The sequence below is a fragment of the Vicugna pacos genome, chromosome 34, assembly GCF_048564905.1.
Source record: "Vicugna pacos chromosome 34, VicPac4, whole genome shotgun sequence".
Classification (NCBI taxonomy): Eukaryota; Metazoa; Chordata; class Mammalia; order Artiodactyla; family Camelidae; genus Vicugna; species Vicugna pacos.
The window spans coordinates 2,715,864-2,729,642 of record NC_133020.1 but is presented as its reverse complement, the minus strand read 5'-3'; the positions used below and the strand labels follow the sequence as shown (position 1 = coordinate 2,729,642).

General features: G+C 39.8%; 1 protein-coding gene across 2 annotated transcripts in view; it reads right to left on the bottom strand.

Moving 5' to 3' along the window:
• Nucleotides 1–13,779, bottom strand: part of DENND5B (DENN domain containing 5B) — a 155,081-nt gene that overhangs the window by 91,542 nt on the left and 49,760 nt on the right. Inside the window, exons 2-3 of one of the 2 annotated variants that reach the window (XM_072954518.1) lie at nucleotides 7,963–8,028; nucleotides 4,738–4,847 (exon numbers count right to left, since the gene is read on the bottom strand). In XM_072954518.1, the coding sequence (XP_072810619.1) occupies nucleotides 4,738–4,847; nucleotides 7,963–8,028 (176 nt within the window). The remainder of the gene's footprint in view (nucleotides 1–4,737; nucleotides 4,848–7,962; nucleotides 8,029–13,779) is intronic. The other variant, XM_072954519.1, reaches the window with a different exon arrangement.

Genomic DNA, 13,779 nt, shown 5'->3' with positions numbered 1-13,779 from the left:
GACTTAATTTAATTGACAGGCTTTCCTGACATCATAAACCACAAAATTACAGCTCAAACTGTTTTTGAACACCTGCCAAATATTCCCTTAAGGGTCTGTAGCTTTCTTTAGCGCGCATTCAAACATTTACAGGAAAAGCTTGCCAAAAGTTGTGCTCAACGTGAAGAATAACATTCTATGCTACAGATAACAGATGTAAGAATTCTTAAATTCTCTTCCTACAAATCAAAAAAAGTAAGAATTCTATTTCTAATCCAGGAACCATAAATTGGAAAATGCTATTGTTTTTTCATTTTTAAAAGTGAGAATCGCTTGCACTGAAGTTTATTTTTATAATCTTAAGCTATAAATCAAGACGTGCTCACCATGGCATTCAATGACATCTTGTTATCCCTCAATACTGCTGTTTGCTAACAATCCTCTCCCCGTTGGACTCTCCCACAACAGCTAAAAATTTAGAGTGGTCACTGCTGATCAGATTGTCACTGGCAATCAGATTACTCTAGCAAAGTGAGCCCATAATGCTGTGTACATCTCCTGATTTGAGTGACCAAATGTCCTTATTATCTCTCTGGACTCTTTCAGGCAGTCTGGCTAGAATTTTAACAATTCTTTTTTCTATTTTCTATAGTTCTATCTATGACTCCCATTCCTTCTCTCTTACTATACAAACAAAAGCTATTCAAAAACCTTTCAATGAGTTGCTCAGTTTGCCCTTCCTTCCTTCTTTTTTAATAAACATTTATTTTACGTCATTTGTTGTATTAGATCTTGGTAATTCAAAAGACAAATAAGAAAATAATCCCGTATTTTAGGGAGCTCACAGCCAAATAGAAAGAGAGAGAGATAAACCAACACTTAAAATATAACGTGATCACTACTGCTAAAGAGTGTGTTCAAGGTGCTGCAGGAATAGAGAAGAGGGAACATCTAACAATTCCTGCTTTAGATATGGTTGTGCAGTGGAGGTGACACCTGAATACACAAAGATGGGACAGAGAAGTCCTGTAAGCAAGCATACATTCCCTCATTTATCAATGATTCGAACCTCTGCCATGTGCAAAGCTAGGGATATGCAATGCATGAGAGAGTGTTCCTGTCCTAATGGTACTTACATTACAGCAGGAGACGCTACATAATTAATCAATTCATTCCAAATATGATAGTGCTACACAAAGGTACAAGGTGCCAAGAGAGCCTACGGGGACCTGACTGAATGTTGGAAGGGTGATGGAGGGATGGAGGGTGATGGTCAGGGACGGCCCCTCTGAGGACATGTTTAAAGTGAAACCCACAGGGTCAACATGAAGAATTCACCAGGAGGAGGGGAAGTGGAAGAGCCCCCTAGGGAGAGAGGCAAACGCAGAAGCAGAAGCTCCAGAGTGAAGAATGGACAGGGCAGGAGAGGAGACCAGTTAGACAGTCACTGCAGGAGTCCGGGGGCGCGCCTGGTGCTTTGGCCTAAGGTGGGTGTGTAGAAGTAGAGAGAAGACAGATAACTGACTGCTTATGGGAGAGGGGGAGAAGGTGGGGACCTTCAAGGATGATGCTAGATTTTTGGCTTAGGCAGCCAGGAAGATGGCCGCACCACTCTGACCAAGACTGGTGGGAAGACGGTGCGTTCAGTTTTGGAAATGCTGGGTTTGAGATGCCAGTGTAACAGTCTATCTACGATGGTAACAAAACAAACAGGCTCTCTCAGGAACAGCTGGATTGAAGCCCCATTCCTAGGTTTTACTGTGAGGCACGAACTTACAGCTGGGTCAAAACGAGGGCTTACTTTCATTCTAATATCAACTCTGTGGATGTAACTGAGGGTCACCCATTTCAAATTCAAACACTTGCTTAGTTTGTAATAAGTATATGGTGCTCTTTTTCCTCTGAGTTTTGCAAGATGAATCTGAATAGGTTTTTTTCAGCCAACCTTTTATGTTTTACTCTCTGGTCATCATTCCACTCCACCCTTCTCTGTGATCGAAGTAAACAGTAAACTGTAAACTCTGGGTTTTATAGATTATAAAGAGCTATATAATAGTTATTATGCTTTTAATTACCTGAAATATCATATATCAGACGTTTCATTTAGGACATATGACCAAACTAGAAACTCTAGACTTCACAGAACTTGCTTAAAAAGATATTGACTATATTTTCTTCCTAACAAGTTATCCTAAATTCACTACATTCTGAAGGATCTCTACCAGAACCTTACTTACATAGACAGTCATGGATGCCAATATGCAGATTTCCTTAAAGGGATCTGAAATCGGGGTGGAGGGAGACGGGGAGCTTCAGCTCCATGTGCAATGCTTTGCTGATTTTAAGAGGAAAGGTATGGATCTGAAGCAACTTTGTCAAATGTTGACATGTGTTAGTTCTGTGTGGTAAGTTTATGATTGTTGTTCTGTTCTATTTTATGATACTTCCATTTTTTTCCCCACAAAAATTTCTGAATCCACAACCAAAAGAGATGTAAAAGTAATTAATTCAGAAACAATTTCTAACGTCACATATCTATGTTCTAATACATGTGCATTGCACTCATACACAAGGAATTTTTTTTATTTAACAAATTGCATTGCTTTGGGGTACTTCATTTGTGTGAAATTAATGAACCTTATTCAAAGTTCCACTTTGTTAGACGAATGACTGATATTACAGAAGGTGGTAACTTACTGGAATAAGGTTTTGCTAAAGGCAAGGACAAAGCTTTATACCTTTAGGTGGGAATAAATTATAGCTTCATACAAATGCACTTACTAATAAATCAAAGAGGAAATTAAGGGCAGTAAATCTATGACCCAAATGCAGACTAGTTTAATGGGATGCTTTTCAGAGATTTTCAAGGAGTACTAAGCAAAGCTTTTTAGATTTGCAGCAATAAATAAAATGCTGTATGGTGCTTAAGCGTCGAAACACAAGCCTGCGTGTTTATTCCTCGGAGGGAAACTTTCTGCTGGTATAAAATAACTCACAGACAACGGGTAAAGAAAATATCAAAGACAGATCAAGGAAGCTTTAAGTATGAATGTCATGCAGAAAGAGGCAAAAGCTATCACAGATAGCTTACTATTAATCCATCCAAATGATTAAAAGAGATAAAATATATCAAATATGGCATTTTGTTCCAAATGACTATGGATTCATATTGCAGTAAGAACCTAGTTTTGCACACCATTCTGATTCCTCACAGGACAATTTATACTTTGAAATACCTTACTAATTTAATAAGATTAAGTTTTACAATCTATTTACATTCTTCTCCATTTTTCCATTGCTTCATTTAGATCCTCTTCTCTTTAATATCTTTCCATTAATTTGCTGGCATAAGCAGCTGATAAATTATTTTCTGTCACTGCTATGTGCTGACCATTTTAGTCAAAGCTTGCTGGCGGCTCCTCCAGCTCTCACCAACGTACCTGACGGCTGTGTTCTACTTCGTATCCACAGCACGGCCTTCACCAAAGACGAGGCTGGGCCCCACAGGGCTAACTTACCGGAAAACGGCATCTCTGATTATTTGGGGTATACTGTTGCACACTGGGTAACAGTTTAGAAAAAATAACTACACTGTGCTCTGCAAAGAATCAAAGTCTAAGTGCCAAGCGCCTTAGGCATCCGCCCTCACAGAAAGGACCATGATACTCCCCCCTTGGAGCACGCCCACACTGCAGCGGGTTTGCTGTGACACAGAACATCACACAGGGTCTAATGTGACTCGTATCATTCCGGCACAGGCCAAAACCAGATTATATAGTCTTTCCTTGGGGAAGGCAGCATGCACTTGGGAAAAAAGCTAGAGAGTAAACATGATCCATATTTAACCTCTGGGACTTCCTGTACAACTCTGGGCAAGTACCTTCACCTCTGTAAAACGTGGGTAAGAATTCTCACTGGGCACACGTAAGCATGGATGTGAAAGTAACATACAGGAAGTATCCAGCAGGCGTCTACTGCGTATTAATTTTCTTCCCTTAGTATCACACCATAATGGGGCCTTGTGGCTCTACCTTTAAAACACTCAAAAAGAACCTCATGTACCAGTGTCTCAGTCCACCTTTAATCCTTTCTGTGCCTGTCATGCCTGACCTCTGACCTGCTCACTTTGAGGCCCCCTCATTTTTGTAATCACAGAGTACATGGAGGTATAAAATATTATTCAGGCTTCTAAACACGATCCTTCCTAAATGACCTGAAAATTATGATCTACTGTCATTTCTAAGAACCTCTAAAGGGACTTACAATCACCACTGGTAACTCATTACATTTCAAATTCCTTATAAACAAATTTCTACTAATGTCTAAATGATGTACTGAAGGTCCTTTCTCACATCGGTGAGCATGATAAAGTACAGCCCCATCATACAACAGGCCTTGAAACATGAAACCTGTAACCATGCTCCTTCCACCAGGCTCCTCCTCTCCAGGCAAACAAAATAACATCACTGTTTATCAAAGGATCTGTGTACTAATTAGCACAAATTCACCACACAGCTTAATAGCAGGGAAAGAAAATGGGCTTTGAGGGTCTGTTGTGTACACTTATGAGCTCTGGGTACCACAGGCAAGTTGCTTAGCCTCTCTGAGTTTCACTTTCTGCATCTGTAAAATGAGGATAATATTACCTTATAAAAATGTTTAAAGAGTTAAATGAAATAATGTAGAAGTTCAAAATATAGTCACTACTGTCACCGTAAAATAAAAAGTAGGCTGAAGAGGAAAAGAGTAAACACATACCATGTTTACTGCATCTTGATCAAAAGGGTTCCATTCTATATTCTGAGGGTAGTGGGCCAGGACTTTGGATTTGAATGTTCTTCTCAAAGGACTCTGGTCAAAATTTTCACCTACAACAGATAATTAATAATTAGTTAATATCTAGAACGTTCTCAAAAGCACATCATAGTTTCATTTTTATTTTGTAGACAAACTGATTGATAATGTTGAAATCTGATTCCATTTCTATCTCTATCAGTCTGAGCTATTATATTTCAGTGGACAACTGGACAGGAACTGTTAATAAGAGATACGCATTTAAAATTTCAGAATCTGAACTTTAAAATCCTGTCTAGACAAAATGATACTAAAAATCAAGTTTGCTAAACCAATCCTTGCTGTAACCTAATTACTGTCCTCATTTCAGTATGCGGTGATTAAAAAAATCTATTTAAAAACATTTAATTCACTAAAGAAACATCCTGTATTCAGCTAACTGTACTTCTTAAGATCCCCAAATTTTGTACATGGATAGTAGACCCAATGCTGCAGTGCCCAAAGGAGGCAACTTTGCTTGAATTCCCACAGCAATCTCTGTAAATGTGACTGCAGCTCCATGCTTTTACAAATAATAGAATTAACGGAACCAGAGACATCATTATTGAGTTGCCTTGTTTAGTAGACAGAACACATTAAACACACTAACCTCTGAAAAGAAACAAGCTATTCTAAGTCAAATTCGTCCACCACCTGTTAAAATTCTGGAAAGGTAAAAGTAGGCTTTTTTTTCTGATGATTATATATAAGAAAATCCAGTAATAACTGTCAGTTCAGTTCCTTATCACCTTGACTAAATTAACTCCCATGAGATCTGTTACCCCCAAATGCCTTAGTTTCATAAAATATTTTAATATGGCTGGATCTTAAATTCTCAGTGTCAAAAGGCTGAGATTGAGAAATTAGAAGATCTTAGGAGTAAAAGATCTTGTGGTAGCTCACAGCGAAAAAAAATGTGACAAAATATGTATGTTCATGTATAACTGAAAAACTGTGCTCTACCCTGGAATTTGATACAACATTGTAAAATGACTATAACTCAATAAAAAATGTTAAATAAAAAGAAGAAGATCTTAGGAGCAATATCATTCTCTCTGCTGTGTTTTTTTCTACTTTTTAAATTCTAATCAAGTGCAAAACACGAGCTGTTGTATTAAGAGATAAATGCCACTTACTGGTATTTGTACAAGTGAAAATATCATAGAGCAATTCATGAGCCACACTTTGACTTCTAGTTAACTCAGTTCCCATCTCTGGGAAAAATACAAAGGATGGGTACTAAAATACCTTTCAGTGCAAAATTTAACAGATCACAGAAGAAGGGAAAAGTCACAATGCAAAATCTTGCTGGAGACTGCAATATAAAATACACAGGAGCTTTTCTGAATGAAAGCACATAATTTAAATAGATTTGCTGCAGCAGCTAACCTACTACTTCTAATTTAAGTCCTTGGCCAATGATCATTTTCCTTTGGATTCCCCTTACTTATTCAGGCAAGCACTTCATCCCTTTATCTTTCTACCCCATACTCTCATCTTCTAAGAATCAGATTGAGTACAGAGCTTCCACTTCTAGAAGAGAAACTGTCAAAAGCAACCCCCTCTAAGGAAAGCCTATCAATTTCTGCACCATGCTTCTAGGGCATATGAACATACGAACATTGAGAAGTCAATGGAAAATGTGAAACAATCCATGAGTCACTGTATCTGATGAAAAGAGTCCGAGTTCAGCATGGTAGATTTCAGGAAAGGTAAATGGTATCTTTAAGCTGATATTAGATTCTCATGCAATACTAAGAATTTTTAGATTATTCATTTCTTCGTTAAAAAAAAATAGGTTACTTCTCACTTCACTTTAAGTCAAAGGAAAAAGCAAAACAGACATTCTCTCCTGGTTCTAAGGTTTATGCTACATACTGTGCTAGTGACACAGCAGCAGGATATCCTCAGATTACACCCAGCCATCAAGACACTCCCCTTTGCCCACCCTCAGATACCAAAATGGTTACTCTATCATTCATAAATGTAAGTGAAACGTGAAATACTGCAGGGGCAGAAGAAATAGCACATGACGCAGGATATAACTCCCTGCAACACTTACCTTTTAGTGAATTCCTGCCTGCGTTTGGTTAAAATAGTAACGTTATCTTCATTCATACATCAAGTTATTAATGGGACAGGAGGTAAGTCAGGAAAGTCATGACAGTGCCATTTTCAATATAATGGTTCTGTTAACTACAGAACACTGCACCCTCCTGAGGTACAACGAATCAACCAGGAGAGAGAGAAGGGAAACCACCTCCACAGAGAAAGGATTTCAGAAAAACAAAAACCCACGAAACAGAAATATAAATCTAACAAAAGAAAAACAGAACCACCACCATCACCGCCACCACCACCACCGCCGCCACCGCCACCACCACCGCCACCGCCACCGCCACCACCACTTAATAGGCTGCTTTAAAAGGGGGGAAGATCATTGCTATATACACAGCTGTCTTGGCAAATATTATTTTGAAGAAAATTTGGAGAATAACTAAGTAGAAATTCTGACAACACTGTTAAGTATTTAGCAGGAGTGGATGCAGCTACTTCTACTAGTACCAGTCAAAAAAGAGAATCTTGGAGATGCCTTTCGGAGATGTGAGACAGGGGAACAACCTAATCTTTGCATTTTGAACTCACATTTTATAAACCTCTAACTCATAATTTACTGCTGGGACTTAGCAAGAAAAATGAATCAGCCTAAGAATACGGATTCCAAGGAAATGGAAATTATATAATATCCTTTACTTAACTTAAAATCTGCCTTTTAAACATTATCCTGAAAGAAACAAGGATTATGAGTTTGTGCAAATATTAATATTCCCCATGACAACTACATGTAGACTTAATTCCAAATAATATTGCCAAGTAACCTCCTACTAAACTGAAGCTGCAATTAAGCCTTTTCTCCCAAGAAAATAGGACATATCTGCCAAGAGAGCTTAAAGACTAATGAATAATTTTTTTCAAGGCTTTGATATAAATGAGGTCTTTACAAAAATTAAGATGCAAATGACAGAACAGAAATATAAAATAATACCTACTTTTTTGCCTAAAAAAACTGAATAAAGAAACAATTGTGATAGGCTTGGGGTGAATTAAAATAATAATTTCTAACACCTCAACTTTTGTTTTTATTTTTACCTGGAGTCGTATTTGTAGCATCTTGGCTCTTGCCATGACGATCTGCTTCTAGCCATTGGTACAAAACTACATAATGTAACAGAAACAAAAAAAGCTTTATGAACAAAGAAACACAAACAAACATAAAAGCAAAAATGACTTTGAAGAATGGAAAACGAGAAAAAAAATTAAACAAAAGCAATTGAACGTGAGACAGTATCAACGGAACATAGCTTAACACCAATAGTATGTAGCTTAAAAGCTATTAGTAATAAGAAAGCAAAGAGGATAAGGAACTGCATTTTAATGTAATAAGTGAAGTGCTATTTTAACATTTTTTAACAGTTATTCATATGGGAAAAAGCAAACATTCTTTTTTTAATGCTAATTTGAAGAGAAGTATCAGGAGAAAGCTAATGTTTCTATATAGTCAGATGTAAAAAAGTACGACAGTAGGACTAAATGACCAACTATGAAAATTGCATCCCAACCTCTGCACGCCTATCAGAATGTCTGAGGTTGACAAAACTGACTATACCAACGCTGACGAGGGCGCAAAGAGACAGAACTCTCATAAGCTGCTGGTGGTAATGCAAAACGGTACAGCCACCTGGGACTCACTCCTGAAGTCCTAACTGGTCATTTCTCTAGCTCAGTGAGTGGTGTGACCATCCACCCAGTGGCTCAAGCCGGACAGCTATGGTCATCTTTGACTCTTATTACCCACAGCCAATAAACCTACCCAGCTCTCTCCATCCCCACTGCCACTGCTCTAGTCCAATCCAATGCCATCTCCCACCTGAACTGTTATAAATGTCATCACTGTTCTGCCTCCAGGCTTACCCTTCACCAACTCCATGATGCAGCCAAAAAATCTTTCTAAATACAAATCTGGTATTACTCCTCTTCAAAACCCTTCAACAGAGCTTCATTATCCTAAGGTTAAATCTCGAATTCCTTAATAAAGCTTCAAAATTTTCACAGTCTTGACTGCTTATGTCTTAACTCTTTCTGCAGGATTTTCCACATCCTTTGTATTCTGTACTCCAGCCACGCAGAAATTACTAATTGTTCACCATTATGTACTGTACTCTCTCAAATTAACCAACTTTTATACTTGCTGTCTGCCACAAATATTTCTTCCAGCATATATACATATATATATATACACACATAAAAACTTTAAATAAATAATTAATTTTAAAAAGAAGTGCACAGTTGGGGAAGAAGGATCGCTAACCACACAAGCTGCAGTTTGATAGCCTTAATCTCATTAATGGCTGTATTCAGACAGTTCATTTCCCATAGAAACAATGTTATAAGGTGGTTAAGTCTCCCCATCTCCCAGCTCTAAACTAGCAAGGGTAAAACACCTAATGACCCAGGACAGGGATCTGGGATGGTCAGAGCAGGGAGAGGATCGGGAGCTCTCAGACTCTCAGCTGATGCAGGACTAGGGGGCGAAGCACACAGCCTGGGAGTCAGACGAGACGTCACTGTGCCTTCCTGTCTCATGCTGGCTTCTCTGTATTTGCCTTTTCTTTCCCCTTCCTGCATCTCTCCTTCTGATCCTCAGCTAATTACTCTGCCCCTGTGGGGGGAAGGAGGGGGTCCTTCTCTCAACTTGGCCTTGAGACTGGGGTGAGAAGCCTGGGTTCCCAGGAGAGGATCTGTGGGCTGGCTCTGCGCCAAAGGAAGGGGAAAGGACCTGATAAACCGTGGCTCTGGAAGTCAGAGATCTCTTGGGTTCAGGGCTCTCATGACGTAGTTCATCTCACTTCCGCATCCAGGCTGCAGGTCCGTCTACCAGAGATGGCTCTGCAAATTTTTTACAAAATAGCTTCTCTGGAAATGAGTAATTAGTAACATGCTAGACTTGAATAGTCTTTAAAAGACTATACAGCCCATCTATGCCCTTCGCCACTTAGAGTAAGCAAATCTTTTGAGTGACTTTTAATCAGCTTTTAGTACAGTATACCACCTTACCTGTTCAAACTAAAAATCATCTGAATTCCACACTCACTGCATCCTACTGAACTAGCATAGCCAGTTTTCAATTTTTTCTCTTCTCTTTTTTACCCATTTTGCTTCACGCTGTGCTAATTTAACCTCATCTTGGCAAACAAGAAAACAGTCCGCGCTTGGCAGACTCCAGCCGCAGCAACTGCAGCTGGCCTCTGTGCAAACCAATTCTGTTCACTCTTCATCCTGGCAGGGAGCTCTGCCCTAGAATTGTTTGGGGACTAATCAGCATTAAACCTGTGTCAGAAAGGTTGCTGAGCGGCCCTGGAGTGAGGCCGCGGTAACACGGCTGCTCAGGGAAGGGATTAGGACAAGCGCAGCAGCTGTGTACAAATCTACGCGAGGAGCTCTGCTTCTGACAGATAAACGGGGGCTCAGCTTCCTTCTGTGCCTTGGCACTTCTGTCGAACTGACTTGGAAAGAGGGTATGGAGAGAAGAGAGATGCACCAAATCCAGTGTAGTTCTTCCTTTCTGGGATGATCGGTGCTCGGTGACTAGCCAGAAAATCTTGCTTCAGATGGTAGCAAATGGGAAAGAAACAGTAAATGCATCCTTTGCCAGTCTCTGTGGCTGAAAGCACTGCATGGCTGTCCTCTGGGTACCTAGTGAGTTAGATGGCATGGTTCTCCACAGGATGAGCCGAGAAAAAAGAAACAGGAGATGTGCCTGAGATCCAGAGTAGATATAAACCAACTCTAACTTAGTCTAAAACCTTTGAGAATTCCTCAACGTCAAATGATCAAATATTGGAGCATTATTTTTTTCTACTCATGTGCTGGATGCAGTCTACACCTCTCAGTGTATCACATTCATTTTGTACTAGAATATGAATGAGAATGAAGTATACTCAATCTTTCAATCCTTTAAGCTAGATAAACACTGCTTAATAACTTCACAAGTACCCACCAAGAAGGCTGCTAAGCTTCCGAACATACCACCAGATCTGTGGGGCTGGTCCAGAAGCCGAAAAAGGACAGACCATTTTTGTCTGATCATAGATAATTTCTGAACATATGGTTGCTTTCTGTGTGTCTGCTCACATAATTCTCATTAAATGACTAGGAAATAAGTGACTGCAACAGATGTGCATGTAGACTGAGGATTTTTTTTATAACAGCTTTACTGAGATATAGTTCATATACCCTCACATTCACCCTTTTAAAGTATACAATTCCGTGGTTTGGGGTTTATTCACTGACTTGTACAGCCACCACCATTATCTAATTTTACAACATTTCATCACTTCAAACAGAAACTCTGTACCCACCAGTAGACAGTGTTTTTGATGCAACAGTCATCCCGGTTTGCTAGGAGTGTCTGTTACCTGTGAGGACATTTCTTAGCCTTTGTCAATTGGAACATGGCAAAAAAAAAAAAGTTCTAGAGTGTTTCGACAATACCTAAAAAGTCTCAAAAAATGCTTTTCAAATAAACTTCTTCTCTAGACCAGTCTCATCCATGCACCAGCTTTGGTACTTCATTGCAGAAATAATTTATTTGCAGAAGAGTGAATAAACGTTATCCAACTATGGATTTCAAAATGCATTCTGACCTCATCTGCAAAAGCCAGTGTCCTGCAGATACTCTGCGTTGAAACTCTTATTAATAAAATTAATTTATTAATAAAAATACAGTCTTACAGAACTTTTCAACCTTGTTTCCCAAATATATGAAAACAATTTTGCATTATCACAGTTTCCAGACACCTATTATGAATTAAAATCAAATACTTTCTAATCAAACAACTAGCATAAGTTAGGCAAGCAACTGAACTGAAATAAATTCAGTCAGCAATGAAAAAAGTAAAAATACAATGCGAGCCACATATGTAATTTAAAATTTTCTAGTAGCCAGTCTTAAAATAGTAAAAAAAAAAGAACAGGAAAAAAGTTAATTGTGATGATACATTTTATTTAACCCAATGTATTCAAAATACTGCTTCAACATTTAATCAATTCACATTTTACTGAGATACCAAGTCTTTGAGATCTGCTGTGTATTTGATTTGCACTTGCAGCACATCACATTTCGGAACAGTCAAGTTTCAAATGCTCAGTAGCCAGTGTGGCCAAGTGGCTCCTGTACTCAGCAGCACAGCCTTGCATTACTGAAATTGGTCTCTCAATTCATCATAAGGGGTTGCCTTAGTTTAGGTATCAGGGCTCTTGCCCAGAGCACTGGGAGACTCCTAACTGGCCTCCTTGTCAATATGGCCTCTACACTGTTGCCAAAATGATCTCAACAGTCTAACGTACTAGTCTGATCATTACAATCCTCTGCTTAAAATCCTTCAGCGGCCCTGTAAGGCTGAATAAAGATCCAAATTCCTTAGCGTATACTGCGAACTTCTATCTGGCCCCTGACACCTCTCCAGCCCCACTTGTGACTGCTTCTCTTCTGTCCAACATTAGCTACGGTAAAGTACTTGCCATCTCATTCTTATCCCGTTTCTGCCTTTACAAATACTTCCACTCGACATGAGACATCCTCCCCTCAACCTCTGCCAACCTAGAAAACATCTGCTCCCAGTTCAGTGACACATTCGCAGGGGACAGCTCCCCACTTCCCACCAGGGAACGTTAGATGCACCCCTCTCAGCTCCCTTCCTCTGCATCCATCATGCTGTGCATTTGGAGTCAAATTTTATGAAAGTCTGGCTCTATTGTGATTATTAAGGCTGAAATCAGGGTCAAATTACTTCCAAAAACTCATTAGGATATCATGGTCTTATTGGGAACTGAAATTTGTTGTACTCTGCAGCCCTAAATGTACCTTCCTCAGGGAGTTAGGCAGGTCTCCATTTCATAGATGAAGGAAATATCAAGTAAGTTATGACCGGTATTAAATTTTAATTAGTAAGGTTACAAACATTATTCCTGGTCTGCCCAATAATCCCCAGCACTGCTTTTCCAACATATTCTTAAAAAAAAAATCGCTGGGACACCACCACCTAAGGAGGTTCCCTCCCTTTAACCCTCTTGCTGTATTCCAGCCTATGCCAGCCTCATCATTAAGATGGCTGTTGGAATGATCAGTTCTTCTGGCCAAAGTATTTCTCTTTCCTCACGGATGTCTCCTGCTTCCCCCATCCCTCCACCCCTTTTTAGGTCAAGGTGGGTGACAGTAATTCTTGAGACTACTGTAGGTATGTAAGGGAGACTATAGCAAAATTTTTACATCTTTAGATCTCTAATGACTTACTACATCTGTTCAGGTCTTACCTGATCCCAGTGAAGCAACAATGACAAAGATAGCTAAATACCTTTCCACTTTGGGAGGGGTGGGGGAGCAGGGCCGGCAAGTAGCCTACAATTTCAAGTCTATTGCAGGAGGCCTCAACCCTCAGGACAACCTGTGTTCTGTCATTCTGCAGGCATAGAAAGGGATCAGGAGAGGTTAGCACAGGCCCACAGTCCCTGCTCCCAAGGGAAGGGCTGCTCTCAGATGTGGAACGGGTCTGAGAAGCCCCCACGCCCTGGGATGAGGGAACCAATGTGGTAGTTCCCTGAGACCGCTCGCCATCTCCAGAAGAAGGAGGGCAAGGTAAAACTGACCTAGTCTTGCACTTCTGGAGGACTGGGGGGGCTGGCAGGAGGCGAGGAGAATGCTCGGGCCACACTGCCGACCGGACACCGGCACTGCAGTGGGGATGCAGTGGCCCCAGCACATCTCTTAAACCACTCCACCAAAGAAGCATCCTTTGTGAGCTAATATTCGGACAGCTTATGTAGTGTGTTATGCCATAACTTTATTTTCTTCATTTCCCTGAAAATAAGCCATTCCTTTAAAAAGTACATGAGGAGACATGTAACACT